This window comes from Macroventuria anomochaeta (genome assembly GCF_010093625.1).
Source record: "Macroventuria anomochaeta strain CBS 525.71 unplaced genomic scaffold BU25scaffold_26, whole genome shotgun sequence".
NCBI classification, from domain to species: Eukaryota; Fungi; Ascomycota; class Dothideomycetes; order Pleosporales; family Didymellaceae; genus Macroventuria; species Macroventuria anomochaeta.
Window position 1 is genome coordinate 480,207 of NW_022985387.1, and position 23,409 is coordinate 503,615.

Consider the following 23,409-nt stretch of genomic DNA (forward strand, 5'->3'; position numbering starts at 1 on the left):
GCTCAATCCCGCCGCAAAGCCGACTAGCTGATGAAAAGCAATGACTCAACGCTGAAAATGTCTTTTGTATTTACTAGAATATTAAAATTATTATTTATTGAGGTTTCATCAATTCAGTCGCTTTAGCTCACTTGGGAGAGCGCCAGACTGAAGTTCAGTCATTAAATCTGGAGGTACTGTGTTCGATCCACAGAAGCGACATTAGCTTCGGTGCCTAGCAAGACTAGGATTCCTCGATTCTTTTTACCTCTTACTATCTATCTATCGCTCTCGTTGGGGATGCTAGAGGCTGCTAGTGTTTTTGCTTGTTGGTGAATCCTCCTTCCTCTTTTTAAGTTTTTGCCGCCTGCCTCTTGCCTCCTCATTCACTCCTCACCTTCTTCGAAATGACTATCTCTTTTGCGTAGTCTTCTCTTGTATACTTGTAACTCTGCTGTTGTTTCTTGAACACCTCTCACGGTCTTGATAACTAAATTCTCTCCGCCCCCAATGGACAAGCTTAGCGCAGACTGCATACGCGCTGGCGCAAGCACCCAGTTTCAAGAAATGTTCGTACCGCAAAGGGTGCCTGTTGTTGTAGGCTTGTTCTGCACCCTCCCTTTTCACTAAAACTCTACAAAGCTGTATAAAGGTAGAGATTTGCTTACTCTTTAATTCTGTCTATTTAAACCTTTTGTTTCTCCTCTAGTTGTTGGGCAATAGCAAGTTGAAGGCTGGGCTGCGTGGTGTTCTAGCAGCTGCTCGCTTGTTTTGAGTGGTCTGCGGTGGCAAGGCATGCAGGTAAAGCGTTCTGCTGAGACTCAGCCATATTGCACACTTGGCGTTTCAGCCTTGCACCGGTTGCCTGCGAATACAGGCAATTTGATATGAATTCTTGGAATTGCTTTTATATTTTAATTTTATTCTTGTCTTGCATTTCATACCTTACACTATCTTGAACAAAAAATAAAACCACAAAACGGAATAGAAAGAGACAGCTGACGACAAAAATGCGGGCGGTCTGACGACAACCAAGACATAGACCTGACACAAGACCGATCGAATTAATACAAGCTAAAGAACGATCTTGTGGATTCCGAACCCGATCCGCGCTCCATGGACCTCGGAGGAATAGCAGAGCTTTCGAAGCACAAAATTGAACGTGCAAAGGCTTTGGATTGGGCGATGAACGACATCAAATTCCCTGTCTACGACGACACAGACGTCAAAGTTCCTCGGTACGACAGTGACGATGAGGATGGAATGTTGGTGTTCGCTCAGAGGATGTGTTACGATGACGGTGTTGTGAAGGTTGTCGAAGCATCGAGCTCACACAAGGAACACGCGCATGGCTCCGAAAGCTTTGCATGCCATGTTTGCTCAACGTATCCTGAGTTTCCACATGCGTGGAGACCTCACAAGGTTCGTCTGATCAAACCCACCCTCGAATACGTTCAAGAAGGCGGTTATGCTGTGGACTCCTGCCAGCACTATGTTGCAGTCTCTTACTGTTGGCCACCTCGAGATAAAAAGCCGGCACCACGACAGCACCAAATGCGAGGCCTCAACGGACAAGTTCGCCAACCAAGCCTTGGACGATGTTCTGGACCTTGCTGTGGATATCGCAAAAACCTGCATGATCTGGATCGATCAGGAATGTCTGTCACAGCTGACCAAGCACAGTTTCAAAGCCGACGAAGACGAGCAGGAGCTCGATATAAATTCCAAGGATATCGTCTATAACAGGGCGATTGTTACGGCTGGGCTTCTGGATGTCGAAATTGATACACAGGCACAGCTCGACGTTCTCGAAGCGCTGATGTTCTTGGACAAGGCCAGGGTGCGTAGCATGATCGACTACGAGTTCTGCTACCTGATTCTCGGCGTTCTGTACAGAACAAGTGTTGAAGGGTTGAGATGTTGATCGATCTTACGAGCTATTGGCTAGAATCGATCGAGACTATATAGTAGAAGGGAATAGCAGTGAACGGTTGGGGAAGCAAACCGAGCTAACCGAATGAGCTGGACGATCAGTGCAGCGGACCGTTAGCAAACACTGCAACGGACCGCTAGCAAACAGATGGCGATCGGTGGATATCTTCACTCCCTCCGACAACAAGTCTTGACCGATGGTACACTCGTGCCTGGGTCGTTCACCAGGAGGCTTATCAGACGGTACCTTGACTGCGTCCCTTTCTTCTATAGGCTCCGCGCCTTCCTCTTTCTGGCTAGCGCCTACAGCTTCTCTCCGGGTAGATAAACACCACGCAGATAGCTGCTAGCAAAAACAACGCGGCTCACTTTGTCTCTATTGACAGGTTATAAGTCCCTCTGCCCGTCTTCCGCCGCACACAATCTGTTGAAGTGCTGTTGCGTTCCAGTCTCGTCACTTTCACAACAACAACAACAACAAAACGCGTCAGCAGTGCGCGACCTACGGGCCGTACAACTGGCAGCAAAACAGCGACAAGCCCCAAATCATAGAACCACGGTTCATCATGTTGCAGGCCTTCGCCACAAACGCCTTAGCGGCCCGTATCTCAGTCCAGCTCCATGCAGACGGTAAGAATTGGAAAGACTGGAATAAACAAACCATCAACGCCGCCACTCAACGGTGCTGAAGCACGCACAGATCGCCACAAAGATGGATGAGGCAGCTATACAAGCTACGCTGAAGACCGCCGAGGAGTACAATCAGTACGTTCGCCCGTTCAACAACGGCAAACGCACGGAAAAGCTGCGCCGAAACCAGGAGTTTGATCAATGGCACATACACGATGCCCACCTCTAGAACCTCATGCTATCTACAGTCGGGCCGTCCATCGCCCCCGCTATTCGCGGCCAGCAATCAGCTCACCACATGTATAAATTCGCTCTACGAGCTTAAAACCAACTCCACGTAAGGCAATCTGCGAGAAGCCTAGGGTACGTTCATCAATATCTGCGCCCAAGACTGCCCTACTATACGCGACTACATTGTCCGCTTTGTGCAGGAAGTAAGCTTGTGCTAATTTTCGGCGCAGCAATGGACTTTCGTTCCCGTCCAAATTCCGTCTAGATTTCAAAGCCGAAGAGGACAGTCGTCCATACCAATCGCTTGACGATAATCTTCGGCAACTCACGTCCAGCGTTGTTTGCATACCCCTAAGAAACTTCTGGGACATCATTGATGCCATGAAGTCTCTACTAGGTCGAAACTTCAAGAACATAGGTACTCAACTCGTGCGTTACGACTTTGCACGGTTGTTTGTTATGCCTGACGCCGGACTCGCCATCGAAGCTGCAGACTCGCTCCACCCAAGGTTCGTCGTAGGGAATACTGTTCAACGCCAGATCAAGATTTACTGCAAAGGCCACTACGACAAACGTCCAACAACCAATGCTGCGGGCGCGTTGACTCTTCTGAAACGTCGACAATGTTGTCACGACACCGGCCGAATCGCCATCATAGCAAATAGGTGCGACCATGACTTCCGACTCGACAATGGGGTGATTGGGCAGAACTGTACTTCCTTAAGTAAAACAATGCTGCCATTATCTTTAAACAATGGTGATACGTGATTGCTAGTCCCTGAAACCTATATGCCACGGATGGAGGATTTCTCAAACTCGGATCAGGCTGCTCATTCAGAACACCCCGTTCTTGTTTGCGCAATTTCCTGCGAATCTCACTCGAATTGAGCATTGCACCGTACACGACGTCATGAACTTTAGAGGAGTGTCACGGGTATTTCTCTCCTTACATGTACCAGCCAGCCCTCGGACATGACAAATGCTGGTCATGTCATCACAGGAGGCTGGGCTTATATAGTACTTCTTCCCAGATTCTGTTCGATACTTTAATCAATCTACTTCACCCATATCCTTCTCAGGTGTCTATTTCAACAGGACAGACTCCGGAGCTGGGCCGGAGGCTCACGGGCCACCTGTATGTATTCCTCACGAACCTTGAGGCTCAGCCATCAAGGATTCGTCTAATCTCATTCCATCTGGCCTCAGACGGCCCCAATCCATCCTGTGTCCGATTGCCTGCCTATATTGACCTCACAAGGAGACAGCAGTCTGTCTATAAAGGCAGCCTGCCCTCCTGTTCAGATAACTCATGCTTGCAATTCAGCAATTCAATACTTGTTTTCACTCCTCACTGATCCTTTGTGGTATTCCCACACTTGATCCCTTCTTAATCATTTATCCTTTTCACCACTTGTGGTATTCCCATACTTGGTCTCTTCTACACTCTTATATCTGTTGCTATTTGTGCCTTAAGCAAAGCTTGTAGACACGATTCGATTGGTTCTCGGGGATGAGCAGAGGTACAGAAAGCCGTAGGGGTTGACAGTCACCTAAGCAAAGCTCAGGTGGTCAGGGGTAGACTATCTGGGCGGGTTGTAATAACCTTTGTAATAGTCAGGTAGTCGTCTGGTCAAAGACCGTGACGACTGAGGCAATGAGCAGTACAGAGTATACTGTCTGGCTCGAGAGGGAGTGAGATTCCAATAACAAAGTTGATTGACGAGGTTGAACACAATGCCATAAGGACAGTGTGTCTACTTGCTATATACATGAGCAGAGGATTGCTCAGATTGCTCGGTACCGAGTATACTGATCGTACCGAGTATACCAATCGTACTGTGTATACTGCTCGTACTGTGTATACTGCTCGTGCCGAGTATTGCCGATGCGGCCCACTGCTCTGGTTGCTTGAGTTGCTCCACTGAGAGTGATGATCATACTGAGTATTGCCAACGCAGCCCACTGCTCGGGTCGATCAATACCACAGTTCCTCGGCTCCTCTCGTATCGTTGCGTAGTCCTGTTCGTTCAGTGTTGTTGCGGGTTGCCCTTTGATTGTAACAACCGCGTCGGCGATACTCAGTATGATCATCACTCTCAGTTGAGCAACTCGAGCGACTCAAGCAGTTAGGACGCGTCAGCGATACTCAGTATGATCATCAATCCTGGTCAAGCAACTCAAGCAAGTTAGGCCGCGTCAGTATACTTGGTATGAGCAGTATACTCGATACCAAGCAATCTGAGCAAATCCTCCTGCTAAAGTATATAACAAGTAGACACGCTGCCCTTATGGCATCGTGTTCAACCTCATCAATCAACTTTGTTATTGGAATCTCACTTGCTCTTGAGCCAGACAGTATACTCTGTACTACTCATTGCAACCAGTCGCCACGGTCTTTGACTAGACAACTACCTGACTATTACAAAGGCTACTACCGCCTCGCCCGGATAGTCTACCCCTGACCACCCGAGCCTTGCTTAGGTGACTGTCAATCCCTACGGGCTTTCTGTACCTCTGCTCATCCCCAAGAACCAATCGAATAGTGTCTACAAGCTTTGCTTAAGGCACAAATCGCAACAGGGTTGTATTACGTCAGACCCAGCTAGGGTATCGCCAATCAGAGCCTTTTATCACAGCTGGCTATCACATACTTGATTGGCTGTGTCAATGTCTGTGCGACCCAACCCCTACCCACAGTCTGTGCAACCCCAACCCAACCCCTACCATTTGCCAGCTTACTCTGGAACCCCTCAGTTGTCATGTGCCTGAGTACAATGCTGGTGTCCTCTTCTGTCTCATCATGGTATTGCTCTGGTTTGATAGCTGGTGGTTCCTCAAGCTTCTCAAGGGCTATCTTGTCGAGGTCAGGATTGACCATTGACCACAGGTGATGCCTGTCCGTGCTACCCTTTTGTAGAAAGATCTATTCCTCTCAGTCTGCAGGCTTCTCAAGTCAGGCTCTATCGGCTCTCAGATGTCGACTCTCGTATGGAGCAGTGCGCCCGAGGAGGCTCTCAGTAGCGGTTCGATGACGTAGCTCTGTTGACATCAGTCAATAGCTCGTTGGCATGCAGTAGCAAATACAGCAGTTGAAGTCAACAGCCGGGCTCATAACTGTAATTGCGTGAGCAGTATCGGTCAGAGACTGTGGTCAATGATTGTATTGCTGTCTCGTGGTGTTTGTGTACAGGAGCTCTTGGCTCAGTGGTAAGTGCACTTGCCCTCGGGCAGTGCCTTCCTCAATAGAATATCATGTGACTTAAGCCACGTAGTTACATATTAGTCACCGAAGACATACAGCTTCACTAAAGCCTCGTCATCCAGCAAGCCTTTATCATTAAATGCGCTCACAAGTTCCGGATCGTGGTGTTTTTCCCGATTGGGGAAGCTCTGGTAGTAGAGCCAGAGGGAAAAGAGCTTGAACGTTGCGGATTCTTCCTCTCAGCGTCACCGCCTTGGTTTCAGCATCCTTGAAATTTCCGGTGAGAGCCGGGCGGAAGAAATCAAAATAGTGCGTGAGAACAGACTCATGAATGACAAAGCGTCTTCCTCCTCGCCGACAATGACAGTAGTGGACGCCAGATTTGGGGCGCTGAAGAGGGGTTGTCAGGCCCCGCATAGAATTGTCAAGGATTGGACTTACGAAATACTTGGACGACTGCGTTGACTGCTTTTAGCAGTATCGGAGCTCCCTGCTGACGACATGCTCGAGGGTATGTCTATGAGGCAGATTGACGAGACAAAGTCGGAGGAAGTGAAAATAGAAGAGAGGTGTTTTTCTTCGTGCTATTCAACTAGCGTCGAGACCCCCGCTCTCGTGCCGTTGGTCGAGACGAGAGAAGATGTCGCGGTCAAAAAGGCCGACCTACTTAACTCTAGAGTTCAGAAGGCTTTATATACCGTTACAGATCATACCAAAATCCAGGTGAAGCCAAAATTCGTGACTGCTTCAACAGCGACCTGTGGCCTGTTGTAAGCATGTACAAGGAGTATGTATGATGGTGAAGAAGATATGATCATGGGGTAGAGAACTTCAACTGTAGGGTACTGGTACGTTTACCCATTGCAAGTTTCGCCAACAAGACAACAAATCCGTTGAGCTTTTGGGGAGCTTGACGCGTTGTGTAATGTTTTCGACACACCATCAAGGCGTTTGTTGATTAAACTTCTACATTCTTCACCGTCCTCACCTCGGCACCTCTGTTCGAGGGCAGCTGTAATCCAGCGGCGGGAACACACAAATTGATGGATTATGATTTCTTGCGTTTCTCTTCTGTGCCGTGTCAAACTTGACGGTTGGTCTTGCAATCGACCGTATGGAGGTAGTTGACGCGGGGAAATCCACAACGCCGCAATACTTTCTCGAAGACGGCAATGGGCTTGATGGCTCTGCTGTCTCGTGCTTCTGAATGCTTGAGTGAAGATAGTCGTTGTTGGTTACTCAAAAGTCAGAGTGCGCCGGAGCTACGTTGTCTTTTGTTATTCTTGCACCAGATTCTGGGGACAGAGGACGAGACTAGAAGAATTGATTGAGGACAAGGTCATTGAAATCTGAGGTGAGGAAGAATCGCTCGTTGCATAGTGTTGAGTCCTGACTTTGAGGTTCAGCGGAATTTCAGGCCCCGCCTCCTCAGGCAACGCGTCCACCTTTCATCTCACCGCCCACCAATCTAGCACCGAACCTTCGTCCTCATTGCGCCTGCATATCTGATGCTAATGACGCTCTGTGCGACATCTAGATCTGATAACCAGGGTAGGACATTCTCCGCGCCTCATCTCTATTAATGAAGTTGCGCGCAGCCGCGTACGCACGACCACATTGACAAACGCACCTTCCGCTTCAATGCCTTGTGCGTGGAACCCTTCCCCAAGTGGCTGAACGCGTAGTTCACTGCTGTCACCACTTGTCACGTCTGGGGTGGCCATTGGACATACGACAAGGCTGAGTAGATCAACGCAGGCAAAGAGGTTCTAGCAATGTTTCGAAACTTGGGCCATACTCCAGCATAGCTCCTTGTCGCCGTATCAATAGGAACAGTTGAGAAGCATTGTGTCATTAATCTTTTTTGAGCTACGACTATGTGAAATAGATCAACGCTGTGAAGAAGCTAGGCCAAATACGGCTAGCGGACAGATTTAAACCGCCTCATAGGGCTGAGGGAACGTTCCCTGGGCACTGACACGCCGCTCAGCAGTCACACCCAATGAAGGCCGTCACCAGAGAATTGTACGCGTCCGTGAAGGCTAGACGGCAGATTGACGTAGATGGCTATGGATGTAGGCCGTATTGACCTGAGTAGGTTGCGCTCGAGTATTCTCATCTCATAAGTCACTCTCAACCGTCTTTTTCTCAGCCCTTCGAGATTTCCTGTCGTTTCTCAGAATTTTTGTCCCTGATATGTGATTCACAACAGCCATCCTCTCGCTTGGTGGAGCAACTTTGATCTCTGCGCTTCCCACCGCTCCTACCGGCGACCTTCGATTCGCTGCCCCGCAATGGCTCGAACAGGAGTCTGAGGTCAATAGCGGTGATCTTGCAAATTCGTTCGTTGCCTGCAATCCAGCGGAAGACTGCTTGTCCATGGACGTCTGGGCACTAGCAAACATCCTGGAGGGCAAGAAGCTGCCAGTTCTGGTCTGGACATACAGTGGTGGTTTCACCGGCGGCTCGAAAGCCGAGAATACACCAGAGGGCCTCTTCAACCTAAGCACCGAGCTCATATTCGGCTCGTACAACTACCGACTGGGCATCAATGGACTTAGCAATGGTGTCACGGTTCAGGGCGCTCTTGCCAGTCGAACCTCACCTGCCATAAGAGTGACTGCCACGTCACACTAGCGTTGTTTACAGCTACTCACCTATACATACTGTCCGTAGCTTCACCCAATACAACCTCAGTTCAATCCGTCAATTCTTCCCATATGCGCACTGTCCACGCTTCCCGACAAATGGACTAACATACGCCCATAAGGGTGGTACTACCAGTGCTGCCATCTGGTACGTCGAGCACGCGTTCAGGTGGGTCCAGAAGTACATTGGCGAATTCGGAGGTGATGCAGATACCGTCACTGCCATGGCTTCTCTGCTGGTGGAAGCCAGATACTCTTCCAGCTGATTCGATTTGCTGATCACGCTAAGCAGCTGTTCAAGCAAGCTTACGTCATGTCCCCTGGCTTTGTTCCTGACGCTGGCCATGAGCACGCAGAAGCTTTCTGGCAGAACGTTTCCACTGCTGTTGGCTGTGGTGGCGGACATCCTGCCTGTGTCGGTGACGTCGACTTTGACACGCTAACTAGCGCTACTTCTGACGATGCGGACGTATCCATACCAGTTCCAGCCTCGTGCTGATGGAGACATCGTCGCAGACACTTATGAAGCACAATTCTATCAAGGCCGCTTCAACTTCACCGGTCCTTTGGTACTCAGTCATGAGCTCCACGAGGCGAACTCGCAGGCATACACAGGCATAAACACTACAGCAGATGTTTCACTATGCTGCGCACTTGCTGGTCCTCTTTTTATTACCTCATCCGGTAGTTGTATACCTACATTGCTGTCCTTCACCTCATTTCCACTCGCTACACCTGTTCGCATGATCGTTTGTTGCTCATCACTATCCAAAAGTTTCCTGACAGCTCGAACCCTCGACATTACCCATGCTTCCTGTTCTCTCCTCAGTGTACCCTCACGTATTCCTCGTGAACTTGCCTATGCACCAGTAGCCAGCCTCCAGCCCACGTCTATCAACGCAATCGTTGCACTGATGTGCGCCAGCGTCCTGGGCAGAGCAATGTTGCCCAGATACGCTGGGTAGTGCACAAGCAGCTTCGCAATGACATGAAAGCCAAGCAGATTCACGATCTGCGCATCGTTGGGCGCAAGGACTTGCGCCAGAGCAGCGGTGAGCGCGAATCTTTTACACCCCATTAGCCTCTAGTTTTGATGTGTTGAACAATAGGCGTATCAAGAAAGTTCTCCATCAACGCATAATGCGCACTCCTCAACCTCAACGGCAAGCCATCTAGGTTGTTGACATGTTTTCTGGGATGGTCATTGTCGAGACTCTCCGCACTCACCATAGCCTGACCTGCGGCCGAAGCAGCGCCTGGGGCGCCAAAAGTCCAGAACAAGTCCAGAATCTGTTGGGATGGTTTCCACGGGTATCCATTACCCAAATGGGACTAGCGTGGTTTGACTGAGTAGTTCACCCCTCCGAAACATCAGAGACACCTACGCCGGGTAGGAGCTTGATTAGGGCGTGGGTGAGGGATCGGTATATGGAGTTCAGGTTTGTGAGGTAGGATGTTAGCTAATTTAATATCAGTGCTTGCCAAAATGTACGGACCCCCCTAAGTCTGGCAGGCTAGCTCATGTTTCCTACGCCTTACAGAAGCGAGAGCTTCCGAGTGGCTGTATGTCTTTGGTTCGACAGGTGTGACACGTTGGTAGACCTACTGCAGGACACACGTGGATAGTGACCACTCACAAACTTGCCCGCACAGCAAAACCACGGTGCACATTCACTGTCTGTATCACGGTCCCAAATTCAGGGAGGTCCATACAATTTGGCAATCATTATGGGATACATCAAATTAAATTTCAATAGGATATGTCAAAAATTGGGAGAGTTGTTAGGCTTTTAGTACTTCTTGGCAAAAGTGATCATGCCACGGTTTAGGGTGACTCCTGCCTGTCGTACCTCACCTGTTGTACCTCACCTGCCATGAGGGTGACTGCCTCGTTACACTAACGTTGTTTACTGTCGCTCACCTATACATATTGTTCGTAGCTTAACCCAATACAACCTCAGTCCATTCCTTCAATTCTTTCCACATGCGTATTGTCCACGCTCCCTAACAGATCAGCTCGCCCGTGAGGTGCGTTAAGTTGAAGTTGGAGCAGTCTGGTCCTGTCGAACTTTGGATGGGGAGAGAGCAGGCCTCCATCCAATCAGCAGGGCAGGAGGTCTGACCCCTCGGGCCTATCTTCAACCTCAACGTAGATAGGATGAATGAATCAACCACAACGCCTATGATAGACTTCCATTGCTGCACTTTGGTTGCAATTGTATCACCAGGAGCTTCCCTTATCAGTGATTCATATCAACTCGTTATACGTGTATGCGTTGCTGCTTGGAAAAGATTTGAGGATTTGGGTCTTGTCCATGACATTGAAGGATCAGACTAAGACTCAATGAAGGCCGATGTATGACCGAGCTTCCTGCGACTCGAGTGTATGGCCTTTGATTCATGACCTCTTGAAATTTATACCATCGAAAGCATAGTCGCCGGCGGAGATACAGATGGTTCTATCATTGCGCTGCGCAGAAATCATGTCCAAGACGACCTGGCTCCTGTTAGATGATCGTTCGCACAGCGGTTGATCGTCAAAAGGTAATTTATCCAGTCTTCTATACGATCAGAGGCATCTGACCTCATAACATTGCTTCGGAGTCATTTCAAGATGTTATTCTCCAGTCTGAATATCTCCAGTCATAAGCTCTTGATTAGTCTTTTGCCTTTCAACATTGTGTGACGATACTACATGCACATGGTAAACTTTGCCAGTGTGTGATGAATGTGGAGGAACTGTCGATTGAGTGCTATGGATAACCCTGAATATGAACTCAGTGCGAGAACAGGTTGACTAAGAGAGCTGACCAATGAGAGCACGCAGAAGAAACGCTAGTCCTTTGAGAACAGTGTGCGACATCAATGCCTTGCCGCAGGACTGATATGACTTTATCTTCATGCACTTGATGAGAACGTTGGTATCATGATGTTTTAAGCACGTGAGTTGATGGTGCCGAAGGTATTTAAGAAGTGATGGATAAGGTAGTGAAATTGGAGGCGTTGTCGCCAAGCGGTAAGATCGACCAATCAAGGGCCCCACGTGGGACTTCAATCACCTTTCTCAGCAGTCCGTAGCGACTCTCCCCCACCCCACCCGCTCTTTAGGATAGATCGTATACATTCGTATCCATCTCCGTTTCTGCCGTCGGTCAGCTCACGATGGAACCTCATTCCTGTGCCGCGCCGGATGGGCCTGTTTCGTTGAATAACTGCAGCCCTGCAGTCCCAGTTTTGCTTAGCATCTGTCTTGATACGGCCTCTCAGCCGCATGGTGGCTGTCAGGAAGGCAATCAATAACAGCTAGGCAGCGGTTCCTACCCCGCTTCATCTCCCTCCAGCCCGACATACCCATCCTTGACACCCAGGTTCCTGGACAGCGTGTAACGCGCGACACTCAACATGCAGCAGCAAACTATAACACAGAATCCGGAAGGTCATTTTGCAGATGGACTAGAAGAATACGCTACCATGTATGGAGGACTACAATGGGACTACGCAAGACCGGCGAAGCTGGCCACAACGACTGTTCAGGAGCTGAATGGTTCTGCACCATCGATTTCCCCTAGAGATCAACGGCCAACAGCTTCGAAATTTGCCAACGCATCTTATGATCTAGCTGCGCATGTACCACAGTACAGAAGACATGCAGAAGGCCTGCAGGTCGCGAAGGAGGCTCCGCCTCGAACTTCATCACTTGGGTACTCGGCAGACTTGATACTCAATGAACGTTTCCCAAGGCCACTTATGGGTCATTCAGTGTCGTCGCCCAGCACAGTACCGGCGCCGCTATCTACAAGATCTCACATGCCCCAGAGCAGCCCATACTATTCGTCACAAGCGCCAACACTGGTACCGCAATCGCCTTCAAATCCGGACACTCCGCAGCCTCTGATGTTCAAAAGGGCTACAACAATGCCTATGACGCCACCAATGTCCAACGCAGGTAGCAGCGAAGGTGGAATTCGTGACTCGATGGCATCGCTTAATCTGGGGGGACAACACCCTGCGCCTCTGCGATTGCTTATGAGTTCAACCAATCTCCCACCGGCAACATTATCTCGCATGGGTACCGTGAGTAGCACAAAGAGCAGCAGTGTCACTTCAGTACAAATTCGCTCGCCTTCAATTGGCTCTCCAAGTAGCTCTTTTTCGAAACCCAAGTTCTCGGTAGCTGCTTTCACGACGGGCGCGTATGAGAATGAGGCGCCCGACATGACCTCAAATCAGGCGACGGCCGAAATTGCGCGCCGTCTTGAGAAGAAAGACATCACATCAAGCAGAAAAAGCTCGACAAGTTCGTCGATCAAGAAAGGCTTTCCCTTCAAAAGATCAAACACAGCAGGCACCAGCAGCGGAGGCACCTCTCCAGAGGTCTTGAATCAGCTCTTAGAAGAGGTTGCACAGGAGGGCAGCTTATCCCTCGTGAAAGCTGTGGTTTCGATGGGCGCGGATCCCGCAGGCAGAACAAAGAAGACCAAGCACGAAGCCTTGGCTAAGGCGACAGCGGCAGGGCACGCAAGAGTTGTGGACTTTTTACTTCGCAATGGTGCGAGTTACGGTGAAGTTCGCCTAAAGGTCAAGTATACCCCTACTGACTATGCGCTTCTGTCGGCTGCATACAAGGGCCACGCAGAGCTCGCCAGCTGTCTTATCGCCTCTCATGGTGCCAATCCCATGACTGAGCAATGGCCACGAGAAATTGAGAGCACACAACACTACTGGGCTGAGACCCAAGTACGCCTGCCGAAGTCGAGTGTGCTGGACGGCATATCTCGGTGGAAGAACGTTGAGGATGGCATGAGCGTGATGAAGTTCATCATGGGCAGTTCGAGATTTGACCCGACCGCTCTTGTGTCAGGCTTGTTCGACAGCAAAAGCGAGCTGCAATCTGCCAACTACCAATATCGACCTTGGCAAACCACTTACGAAGTTTCAGCACTTGCTTGTTTCGTGAGCGCTGGCTGGGCCGATACAGTTGAAGAAATGTTGACGTTGAAAGGCGCACCAAAGGACTATGAGAGGGAAGACGATTTGCAGCAACACCAGGAGAAGAAGACCCGCTTTGTATCGCCCGTCAATGCGTTAACCAAAGAGACGTGGCAAAAGAGACCGGAAGACGCGCTTCGTATACTTCATCTGCTTGTCGATAGAGACTTCAACTTTAGCCTCGTTCAGCGCACGCAGACCGATGTGGGGCTGAGGACACCGCTAGGCAGAGCTATATCGGCAGACGCGGCGCAAGCTGTCGAGCTTCTTCTCCAGCACAAGCCGACATTGGTCAGAGAAGAGCTCTTCTTTAGGCGCAACAAGAGAGAAACCAAAGCCTTACCGTTCGTTGTTGCTCTTGCATTAGACAGACTGGAAGTCTCAAGAGTGCTTCTACGATCTGGCGCACATCCTCGAGACCCTGCCATTGAGAACATGAACATCCTGCAGTTCGCCGCAAGCGAAAGCGGAGAAGCAGCAACAGTTATGTTGCTCGAAATGCTCCCAATGGCTCCAGAACTGACTTACGAGGCACTCGACATCGCCATCAAGCGCAACAACAAGAACAACGTGCGTGTTCTGCTCGACTTCATCTCCGCCGCCGCCAGCCGTGGTGAGATCGCAGCCTTGCCACCCGCATATGACTCGATCTTGCTCTGCACTGATACGGATAAGGATGTAGAAACCAAGTTCAGGTACGCCGAACTCATCGATATGGTCTACCAGTGGGACGCAGGCCGTGCTCTGCATCGACCGCAACTTCCTTCAGTTCTCAACGCGATCCGGAAGGACAATTATGCTGGGGTGGAAAAGCTCATGCAACTTGGCATCGTCGATGGAAAATATTTGGTGTTGAACAGCAAAGCACGACCCATTGGTGAATCTGGAGAGTGGACAGTACTCGAGTGTTGCGAGACGACAAAGAGGAGCTCAGACTGGCTTGCTTTATTGAGATACCATGGTGCGCCACTGTACTGATGATTGTTTGAATGTTTGCAATGGCCAGGGTGCCATGGAGGAGTATTTCGGCGTTTGGATCGTAGTACAGCGTTCGTGAGGGACTTGAGTAAACTGCTGTTAACAAGAATACGATCTGCGTCACGAGCATTCTATCTCGTCTGATAAACAATCCGTCTTTTGTTTCTGCGCTGGTTGGCATAGACTTGTGATGATGCACTCGGACCCGTGGTCTGGGTACTGAGATGACATGAATGTTCCCTCATTGTCGCCTCGGTGTCTGAAATGCACCGAACATCCGTAGCTGTTGGTGCCATATTAGTAACATTAATATGACTATTGAATAAGCTTACGCATTACGACCCGCTCAAACAGCTTCGGAAATCCAGGAGTGATTCAATTCTGATGGTTGTGGTATGAGAAAAGTCGATCATTCGTAAGATGCCATGTTGAGAAGCCCGCGCGGGTGTGCCAACTGGGGCTAGTGCCTCCACTAAAATCTGACCGCGGCCATCATCCAGTGGTAGCCTCCGCCGTCTACAATGACTGCAGCTTCAACATGTTGGAGATGTTACTCGGGGCTCGAAGTTTGTCCGCGCTGCTATTGCTTTTGGGAAGGGGTCTGCTTCAGCGGTCGATCGATTGCTCCGGTTGAGGTGACGAAACATTTATAAAGCGGGCCTGATTCTCTCATGGAAGTGTTCTCAACATCTTCAGCGTCATCAAGAGATCTTCCACTGAAGTTTGCTCATATCAAGCGTCTACATTATCAGCACATCTACACCCATTGAAACGCCCGCTTCCCCTTTCTCAACAAGAACACACACCATGGTCGTCGTCGCCGTCGTTGGAGGAACCGGTAACGTTGGCAAGACTATCGTCGATGCCTTAAAAATAGATGGAACGCATGAGGTGATTGTATTCGGTCGCAAGGTAAGCATCTAACCCAAATCCAGTCTTTCTCATGATGTATTGTTTACAATCTTAAGGTTCCTCAAGGAGAGCTCTCCATCCCAACATTCGCGCTTGACTACAAAAACATCGATCAGATCACCCAAACTCTCGACGAGCACAAGGTTCACACAGTAATCTCCACCATCGTCATGTACAACCCCGTTGCCGCGCAATCAGAGCGCAACTTAATCGCGGCGGCAACCAATTCGGCTACCGTGAAGCGCTTCGTGCAGAGTAATTGGGGTGATAAAACGCCTGATGATGTGTGAGTGTTTTGCAAAGAGTTGTTCATAGAGTCTGTTGCTGACAGCGCCTCTTCTCAGGTCTCTGCGCATCGCACCCAACATATTCCGCGAGCAAAGTCTCGAAGTCCTCCGCAAGACAGATCTCGAATGGACGCAAATTCACAACGGACTCTTCCTCGACTACTACGGCATGCCACACGTCGAATCCTACCTCAGCCCTCTTGTGATTTTTGTAGACATTGCGCATAGGAAAGCTGCGATTCCTGGAACCACTGGTGATGAGATGATCAACCTCACTTACACTAAGGATCTCGCGAAGTTTGTTGTAGCAACATTGAGCTTGGAGAATTGGGATGAAGTTATGCACGTTTACAGCGATCAGGCGTCGGTTAAGCAGATCATCCAGCTGGCTGAGGAGGCGACTGGTAAGAATCACGATTCAACTATATGGATGATTAAGCTGACCGTGCGAACAGGCGACAAGTTCACCATCACTTACGACTCAGCCGAAAAGCTGCGTAACGGTGAGATCACGGAGCTACCTTCTCACCCGTACCTGTACGAGTTCTTTCCAAAGCCTTTGCTTGCGGAGATTTTGTCTAAATTCGGACTGTGGGCTGTCACGGGTATTATGTATTATCCGACGAAGGGTTCGTTGAACGAGAAGTTCCCGGAGATTAAGACGATGAGTATCAAGGCAATCATTGGCGCTTGGAAAGGCCATTGAGTTGTCAACTGTTTCAAATGCGATTAGGGTTGGCAGTCTTGGAGAAATATAAGCACGGATCAGTCAGAGTGATGGCGCGGCATAGCCTATAGTCTTAGACAATTCGATTGATTGACTTGACATGGTCCTCAGACGAGCAAAATCGGTGACCCTAGGATGGCGAAACAAGATGCAAGGTCCCATGTGCTAGCATCCAACAGCATTTTGGGATACCAAACTTTTCGCATGATATGCTGAGCATCATCCAGTGCGCCCGCTTTGAGGGTTCTAGGTAGATGCACAATGAGTCCTAGGAAGAGGTGTTGCTCAGAACGCTGCGCTAGGCAACCAGCAACACAAAGTGGCCAAGCGAGAGTACGCATTTGTACTGGCGCAACTGTTCTGAGCAAAGCGATAATTTCACCGACACTGGCTCTAACTTTAGGGGCAGAAGGTTGCCAGCCGTCGGTGACAATTGATAGATACAATTTTGCCGCATATGCCCAGACCAAAAATGCTGTTGCATTGCCTGAAGATGAAAGCTGCGGTTGGAATGGAACGTCCCCATCTGGATATTCTTGAGCGCGGGCAGTGACGCGGCTTAGAGTTGTGTCGATAAACTGATCCAATTCATAGGAAATGTTGACGGCGCGATTGTTGAGTTCCGTAGCGGAGAGATCATTAGACCGAATTTGTTCCCTTTTCCATACATCCAAGACTGAGATATCCGCAATTGACCGGATGACCCAGTTATGACATCCAACGATGCATGAGAGCTGGACACCAGCATCACCAACAACAGGTGTTCCATCGTCAATCTCAGCAAGGATTTGGGTGTGGTAATTGAGAAGTCGCGGCGTGTCTCGAATGGTGACGCTTGCCATAACATCGATGAATATTAACAAGCCGGCACAAAAGCGAAAGCCAGCTTGATCTGGCGACCAAATGTGATTGCTGGGTTTTGGGTTGGTCCATAGCGGGTCTCCAATGCCCAGCAGTACGGAAGCGAACTCTGATTGGGGTTGACCTCGATGTGACAAACGTGCTTCAGGGCTCGCCATAACCTCCTCGAATAAGGTGAGGGCAGCAGGAAGATGCGTCTGCCAAGGAGCAAAGCTACCCATCGTCATCTCAAATATGATGACCTGAGTGATGCTGATCATAAGCGTCGTCTTTTCCAATGCCGTAGTGAGCGTGCCTCTTGAGCTCAGATCTAGTGCTTGTACATCAGAACGCAGACTTACGAAACACCTCTTGCTTTCCTGATCCACTTCTTCCCACCGCATTTCTTTGCAACTCATGTGTTCTGCACCTCTCTCGGCATCGGTAAGCGCCAAGGTGAAATAAAAGCACGATAAGCCAAGAATAGCATGATAAGCGATTTTGCTCTTCTTCAGCAACTGTAGCAGCCAAGTACGGCCAGTCTCGAAAATGTGCGATTGATAATGCGGGAACAGTGCCGGGAAGATAAAGTCAAGATACTTCATGATGAAGTTCATCTCGTTAGCAGAGGCTCGCTCTAGTGTATCCGAGCGATGGTGTTGTTGGTGACCCCAAGGTAGAGAAGCCATAAGCGTAAGTTCGTCATTGTTACTTGTGCGACTATGAGACACCGATATTCGTTCGTTTCGATCTGAAAGAACAGTAGGCTGGCCGTTGGACGAGCTCCGTGGGATGGTGAAATCAGACATGACATTGACGCGGTGGTCGACAGCGTGAGCGGTCGGTTTGTTGAGGGCTTGCGCCTTCTCTCTCTTCTGTGCCGCGTTCCGCTTGATCTCTTCCTTGAGGGAGAAGGCTTTCTGCCTTTGTCGATCCCCACCATCCATCCAAGAAGGCTTTGATCCGTACTTGCAATCTATCTTGAGGCTGTTGCAGTCGCCGCATATTGGGCGACTCTCATCACATTTCTTGCGGCGAAGCTTGCAAGTCCAACAGCCACCATTTCTCACACGCCTGTCAGGCGGCATTGTATTGGCGTTTGTGACGTCTCCAGGGCTGTCAAAGGCTGTATGCACGAGCGGGCTGAAAGGTAAAGCAACCACTTGCTGGGACTGCCAGACGCCATCGCTTGGGCGATATTGGGACGAACAAAATGAAGAGGAAGAAGAATGCCGTTTAGTGGAGTGAAGGAAGTCACATTGATAAGCAACACTAGGAAGCGATTGACTAAGTTGGCATCATGACGTCATCGCGCTTACTGCTATACTCTGACCCTTATTCCGTGCACTGCAGAAATGATAGATCCTAATAATAGCAACGCTCTGAAATAGTATTATAGGCTATAGTATGTTTCTGTGTAGTGCTGGTGCGGTGGTAATAGTCTGTAATAGCCGCGATGTGGGTGAGGGGTGGCGGCTTAGTGATTGTGGGCGGCTCGGTGATAAAACACGTTACGCACGTCTTGGTTGACTATCTATTTCTCCCTTACCGCAGACATGCCCCTTTTAGAACTAAGTCGGTACAGGTACGAAGCCTTGCCTGGAGATGGCGGCCAACACATTCGCATCGCCAGGATCTATCCCGGTCACTTCGACGACGACATCCACGTGAGCTTGCGAATCGAGGATTTCCAGGTTGATGACATCCGCCCGGCCGACCCAACAGACATTCAAGACCAGTTGCCAACCTATGAAGCAATGTCATACACATGGGGCCCACCGGTCGATTCCGGTCTAATTTTCGTTCGTACCGAGATATCTCTATCTTCCGGCCTCAATACGCAGGAAGAACGTGCCGATCAAAGCTGGCACCAGTGGCTGCCTGCCCGGGCAAACCTCCTTTCTGCTTTGCGTCATCTACGTCGTGATGACAGCCCCCGAGACATGTGGATCGACGCCATCTGCATTGATCAGGAAGAAGTGGTCCAGAAGGGCCCACAAGTGGCTCTCATGGGAACGCTGTACTCACAAGCTGCCGGCGTAGTTGTCTGGCTTGGCCCTGCTTGTGATGAGAGCGACCGAGCAATGGAGCTTCTCAACATCTGGGGCTCGCAGGTGGACTTCGACATTGGGCTGGAGACCCTACAGCCGTCGGCAGGATCGGCGCGTCTTCCAGCCGAGGCGTGTGACGAAAGGATGGCCGATGCGGGTATACCGCTGGAATGTAGAGGTAAAGACTCACTCGCCGTCTCCAGCCTCTTTGGCCGCGACTGGTTCGATCGACTCTGGATTCGTCAAGAGATAGGGCTTGCAGATCTGAGTCGCTCTCACGTGCAATGCGGAACCATGGCCATGCCTTGGGCGATATTCCGGAATGCGTGGGGGGCCATCTATCTGAAGGGCACATCCGACGATGACCCCACGATCAAACATCGACTGAACAATCGCATAGCCCACGTTCATCCAGTGCTAGAGCAAAAGTCGAGCATATACTTGTCATGGGTACGACTTTTGTTTTCAGGAGCTGAATGCTTTGACAAGAGGGACCGCATTTACGCCGTTCGCTCCATGCTGGCAGATGAGAGTATCAAGCAAGTCATCAAGCCCGATTACACGAAAACGGTAATCGAAACATACCGGGATGCAGCCATGGCTTATCTGCGGGAGGATACTGATCGCGACCTGCGTATTCTGGAAGACTGCCGATTACACGCCGGCTGGTCAGGGCCCAGCTGGGTACCGGACTGGACGTATGCCGACCAGACGGTCCTTTCGCCCTGGGGCTACTATCGAGCATCTATGGACATAATCCCGATCCCCAGAGCTTGGGAAATCGCTGATCTCGGAGCACTGCGAGTTCAAGGTGTCTTCGTTACGAAAGTAACTGAAGTCCACGCCACACGCTCTCTTGAGGATGTCCACAATCTGCTCGTGTGCGGACAGAGGTCTATGGATGGTGCCTACCCTGCTGGAGGCACTGTCCTAGATGCATATGCCCGGGTACTTTGCTGCGATAGATACAAGGAAATTGATGCTGCTTCATACTCAAATGGGCCATTTCCACTTCTCAAAATCCTACGGGACTATCTGTCCCAGCTTCAAACAAAACCTTTGGAGACATCGACAAGGGAGGTTTCCTCATTTCTGCTGAGAGGGCTGACAGGTCGCACTTTACTACAAACAGACTCGGGCCTCATCGGCTTAGGAGTCGGACAGGAGTGCGCCCAGGTGGGTGATGAGATCTGTGCCATCTTCGGATGCGGTCCCTTAATGGTCATACGCCCTTCTTGCAACTCCAGAGATGGTCAATACCGGTTGGTAGGTCCATGCAGCCTGGACGGAGCGAACTGGGGCGAAAGCGTCCTAGGACCCCTTCCACGTGGTATGCGCCATGTGAACGCCGAAGTTGAGGTCGATCAAGTCAGGAAGTCAATATGGGTCTGTAAGGATGAACACACCGGTGAATTGCTCCGCATGGATCCCCGGCTTCTTTCGCTCGGCATTGATCTGACGGACTATGAGAAAAGTCTTGAACAAGCACACCTAGACCACCTATATGTTGAATCGGAGGTCTTGGTAGAAAGTCTGGCCACCAGAGGGGTCCATGTCCAAGCAATTGACCTAGTTTAGCTAGGAGGGTGTGCGAAGGCAATTCAGTTGACAGAGGGATTCCGTGCTTGGGGAAGCTGCTGAAAAACAATCTTGACCGTCATGAATGAACGGAGCAAAAGTCGACAAAACAACATCTAGTTTTGAAGGTAGGGTCTGAAGGTAGGATACGCTATGCATAATACCATCTTCTACTCACTTGGCTATTACAAGTCCCCACAGTATCTTGGTTTGTAGCCTGAGAAAGGTTTCCGTGCGGTGAGGGACTATGCGGAGTACAAACATTAAGCCTCACCCAGAAAGCCCTAATCCTTACACCACCAAAACCTCTTGCTTTATTATCCTTTTGCAGCAGAATACGAGAAGTCTTGGTCACACAGAACAAGAGCCTTAATGTTGACTATCTGTCAGTGAGGGATAATGTCACGGGGCGGGGTCGGTTCGTACCGTGCAGCACAGTACACTGCAGGTGGGCAGGGGAGGAGCAGCTATCAGAGTATCGTGTTGGTTCAGTATAGCTATCTACGGCAGGCAGAGACCTTGCAGGCAGGTTCTATAACAAGACGTAGCTCGAAGAGCTACATTGCAGTGGTGCGGTGCGTGAGGAAGAGTCTTCTTGGCAAAGCCTCGGCTTAACAGCCCTCACGTGATCCTCATCAACAACGGTACATGGCTGTACCGTGACAGATAATATAGTTATCCTTTTAGTAATGCTCAATGCAAGCGTATTGTATGCATCTACTGAATAGGCAATACTCTGTGAGCCCTGTGGAGACGTACCAACAGTGGAGGCATGATACTTCGGGCAGGGAAGCCGAAGAAAACGGAGCGACCGAGTTGTGGGGCAAGGATAACTGCAGCCGCTTCAAGTGATGAAGGGGCAAATGGGGGTCAGGGTTAGGAAAAAAGTTGTGGATATTTTCATCTAATATTGTAGACCAAGGCTCCAGGAGTTCAGATCTGCCCTTATATTGTCAATAGGTGTTGTGGTTGTGGTGTTAATGTTGTTTAAAGTGTATGGGTTGGTAGTCAATAGCCCAATCAGGTAAAGCTTGTTCTCCATGCACACTAACCCAAAGGATATTTAATCAGCAATCCAACCAACACCGCACATTGCACCTGCACCTGTACTCAATGACAGCCACAGAGGCTGTCAATGCATTGTTTGAGTAAGTACAAGACATGTAGCATCTTGAGGAGCATATATTTCTTGATTGTGGGCAGTGTGTGGGGTTCTAACTGAGAATGTGCTTTTGGTGGAATGCACTAACCAAAAAGGTATTTAATCAGCAATCTAACCAACACTGCACATTGCACCTGCACCTGTACTCAATGACAGCCACAGAGGCTGTCAATGCATTGTTTGAGTTAGTACAAGATGTCCGGCATCTTGAGTAGCTTGTATGTCTTGACTGTGGGCAGTGTCTAGGTTACAACTAGGAATGTACTTTTGGTAGAACCTACTAACCTAAAAGGTATTTAATTAGCAATCTAACCAAAACACCTCTCGGAGATGTTTAATAGCTAGCATCACAGTAGACAAGTCTATAATACATCTGAAACTACAAAGAGAAGGGTACAGAGCTTTTAGTACACTAATTCTAGCAGTGTGCACGTAATTCTTGAGATTGATGATGGAGAAAAAGCAGGCTAACCTGATTTGGAACAATCAGCACTGCACTAAGCCATATCTGATTAAATCAGCAATATTTTCAGACAAGAAGAGCTGAGCTATTCTTCAACTCTACCAGCCATACAGTCAACCACAAACCAGAGAAAATGCCTCGGGGCAGAACCTGTAAACACGCTACTGCCAGTCAGGCAGTAGAAGCAGCAAGGCAACTTTGTCATCAACGGTACCTATGCAACCACCAGCCTCAAGGCCCCCCTGAGTTCATTGCCTATGAGCCTCTCCTCCCTGGAGACCCACCATGCCCAACACCTATCAATACAGGACTGCAAATCAGCTCTGACATCCCTATACCAAGAGATAAAACAAGTGGACACAACCCTACCCTGCTAGATGAGCACCCATGAGGGACAGAATACCAATTAGGGTTAAGAAATTTTTTTGGACTTTATTGGGCCAGATTGATAGAGCTTGGATTTGCAAGTAAAAATGTACCATTCACTAAGCTATAGTTGGTATAGTTGTGGCACTATTAGGTAATAAAGATTTGGGGTAGTGGTGTTGGATCTGTTGCAGCCAGGACCACACTAACCAAAAACAAATAAATTGCAAGCCCAGATTGCTGAGTGCAACACCACCACCTGCACATGGGATAATACTGTTAGAAGTGACAGAAGGGTCCAGGAAGGCCTCTGTAAGAACCATACCAACCGTTCTTCCTCATACTACTTGCCCGGTTGCTATCCAACTCTTATCCAATCCCTACCTTACTACGTACCAGTATCCCCTGAGCTACATTGAGCTGTTAGGTATATA

General features: G+C 49.5%; 8 protein-coding genes and 1 non-coding gene across 9 annotated transcripts; 7 read left to right on the plus strand and 2 right to left on the minus strand.

The window, feature by feature from the left end:
• Nucleotides 1-116: 116 nt before the first annotated feature.
• BU25DRAFT_t104 lies at nucleotides 117-201 on the plus strand. Its single transcript has one exon. It is a non-coding gene; the product is annotated as a tRNA-Phe (tRNA).
• Nucleotides 202-923: 722 nt separating this feature from the next.
• On the plus strand, nucleotides 924-2,180 carry BU25DRAFT_474049 (uncharacterized protein). The gene is made up of 2 exons (XM_033710892.1): nucleotides 924-1,401; nucleotides 1,481-2,180. Exons 1-2 carry the CDS (start codon nucleotides 1,096-1,098, stop codon nucleotides 1,901-1,903), a joined length of 729 nt encoding a protein of 242 aa, XP_033559604.1. The 5' UTR covers nucleotides 924-1,095; the 3' UTR covers nucleotides 1,904-2,180.
• A 5,863-nt stretch (nucleotides 2,181-8,043) lies between these two features.
• Nucleotides 8,044-8,814, plus strand: BU25DRAFT_474051 (uncharacterized protein; the record flags this gene model as incomplete). The annotated part of the gene is made up of 2 exons (XM_033710893.1): nucleotides 8,044-8,068; nucleotides 8,187-8,814. The coding sequence occupies 2 exons, from the start codon at nucleotides 8,044-8,046 to the stop codon at nucleotides 8,609-8,611; spliced, it is 450 nt and encodes a 149-aa protein (XP_033559605.1). The 3' UTR covers nucleotides 8,612-8,814.
• Nucleotides 8,815-9,481: 667 nt separating this feature from the next.
• Nucleotides 9,482-10,082, minus strand: BU25DRAFT_346254 (uncharacterized protein; the record flags this gene model as incomplete). The annotated part of the gene is made up of 3 exons (XM_033703085.1): nucleotides 9,482-9,706; nucleotides 9,727-9,954; nucleotides 9,993-10,082. Coding segments are annotated over 3 exons (543 nt in total), but the record flags the coding sequence as incomplete, so codon positions are not given.
• A 1,720-nt stretch (nucleotides 10,083-11,802) lies between these two features.
• On the plus strand, nucleotides 11,803-14,709 carry BU25DRAFT_412846 (uncharacterized protein). Its single transcript, XM_033706890.1, has one exon. It carries the CDS (start codon nucleotides 12,025-12,027, stop codon nucleotides 14,587-14,589), a length of 2,565 nt encoding a protein of 854 aa, XP_033559607.1. The 5' UTR covers nucleotides 11,803-12,024; the 3' UTR covers nucleotides 14,590-14,709.
• A 601-nt stretch (nucleotides 14,710-15,310) lies between these two features.
• On the plus strand, nucleotides 15,311-16,558 carry BU25DRAFT_121837 (NAD(P)-binding protein). The gene is made up of 4 exons (XM_033700440.1): nucleotides 15,311-15,501; nucleotides 15,558-15,787; nucleotides 15,846-16,192; nucleotides 16,244-16,558. Exons 1-4 carry the CDS (start codon nucleotides 15,397-15,399, stop codon nucleotides 16,492-16,494), a joined length of 933 nt encoding a protein of 310 aa, XP_033559608.1. The 5' UTR covers nucleotides 15,311-15,396; the 3' UTR covers nucleotides 16,495-16,558.
• Nucleotides 16,559-16,622: 64 nt separating this feature from the next.
• On the minus strand, nucleotides 16,623-18,443 carry BU25DRAFT_346380 (uncharacterized protein; the record flags this gene model as incomplete). Its single annotated transcript, XM_033703094.1, has 2 exons — nucleotides 16,623-17,015; nucleotides 17,070-18,443. 2 exons carry the CDS (start codon nucleotides 18,441-18,443, stop codon nucleotides 16,623-16,625), a joined length of 1,767 nt encoding a protein of 588 aa, XP_033559609.1.
• Nucleotides 18,444-18,740: 297 nt separating this feature from the next.
• Nucleotides 18,741-21,346, plus strand: BU25DRAFT_412848 (HET-domain-containing protein). Its single transcript, XM_033706891.1, has one exon. It carries the CDS (start codon nucleotides 18,912-18,914, stop codon nucleotides 20,982-20,984), a length of 2,073 nt encoding a protein of 690 aa, XP_033559610.1. The 5' UTR covers nucleotides 18,741-18,911; the 3' UTR covers nucleotides 20,985-21,346.
• Nucleotides 21,347-22,742: 1,396 nt separating this feature from the next.
• BU25DRAFT_346006 (uncharacterized protein) lies at nucleotides 22,743-23,000 on the plus strand (the record flags this gene model as incomplete). Its single annotated transcript, XM_033703069.1, has 1 exon — nucleotides 22,743-23,000. The coding sequence occupies one exon, from the start codon at nucleotides 22,743-22,745 to the stop codon at nucleotides 22,998-23,000; it is 258 nt and encodes an 85-aa protein (XP_033559611.1).
• Nucleotides 23,001-23,409: the final 409 nt, after the last annotated feature.

Coding starts and splice junctions, on each gene's coding strand:
- BU25DRAFT_474049 (XM_033710892.1), top strand. CDS start 1,096: ATGGACCTCGGAGGAATAGCAGAGCTTTCGAAGCACAAAATTGAACGT. Junction 1,402..1,480: donor ATGCGTGGAGACCTCACAAG/GTTCGTCTGATC, acceptor ACTATGTTGCAG/TCTCTTACTGTTGGCCACCT.
- BU25DRAFT_412848 (XM_033706891.1), top strand. CDS start 18,912: ATGCCCCTTTTAGAACTAAGTCGGTACAGGTACGAAGCCTTGCCTGGA.
- BU25DRAFT_121837 (XM_033700440.1), top strand. CDS start 15,397: ATGGTCGTCGTCGCCGTCGTTGGAGGAACCGGTAACGTTGGCAAGACT. Junction 15,788..15,845: donor GATAAAACGCCTGATGATGT/GTGAGTGTTTTG, acceptor GCCTCTTCTCAG/GTCTCTGCGCATCGCACCCA. Junction 16,193..16,243: donor GCTGGCTGAGGAGGCGACTG/GTAAGAATCACG, acceptor CCGTGCGAACAG/GCGACAAGTTCACCATCACT.
- BU25DRAFT_412846 (XM_033706890.1), top strand. CDS start 12,025: ATGCAGCAGCAAACTATAACACAGAATCCGGAAGGTCATTTTGCAGAT.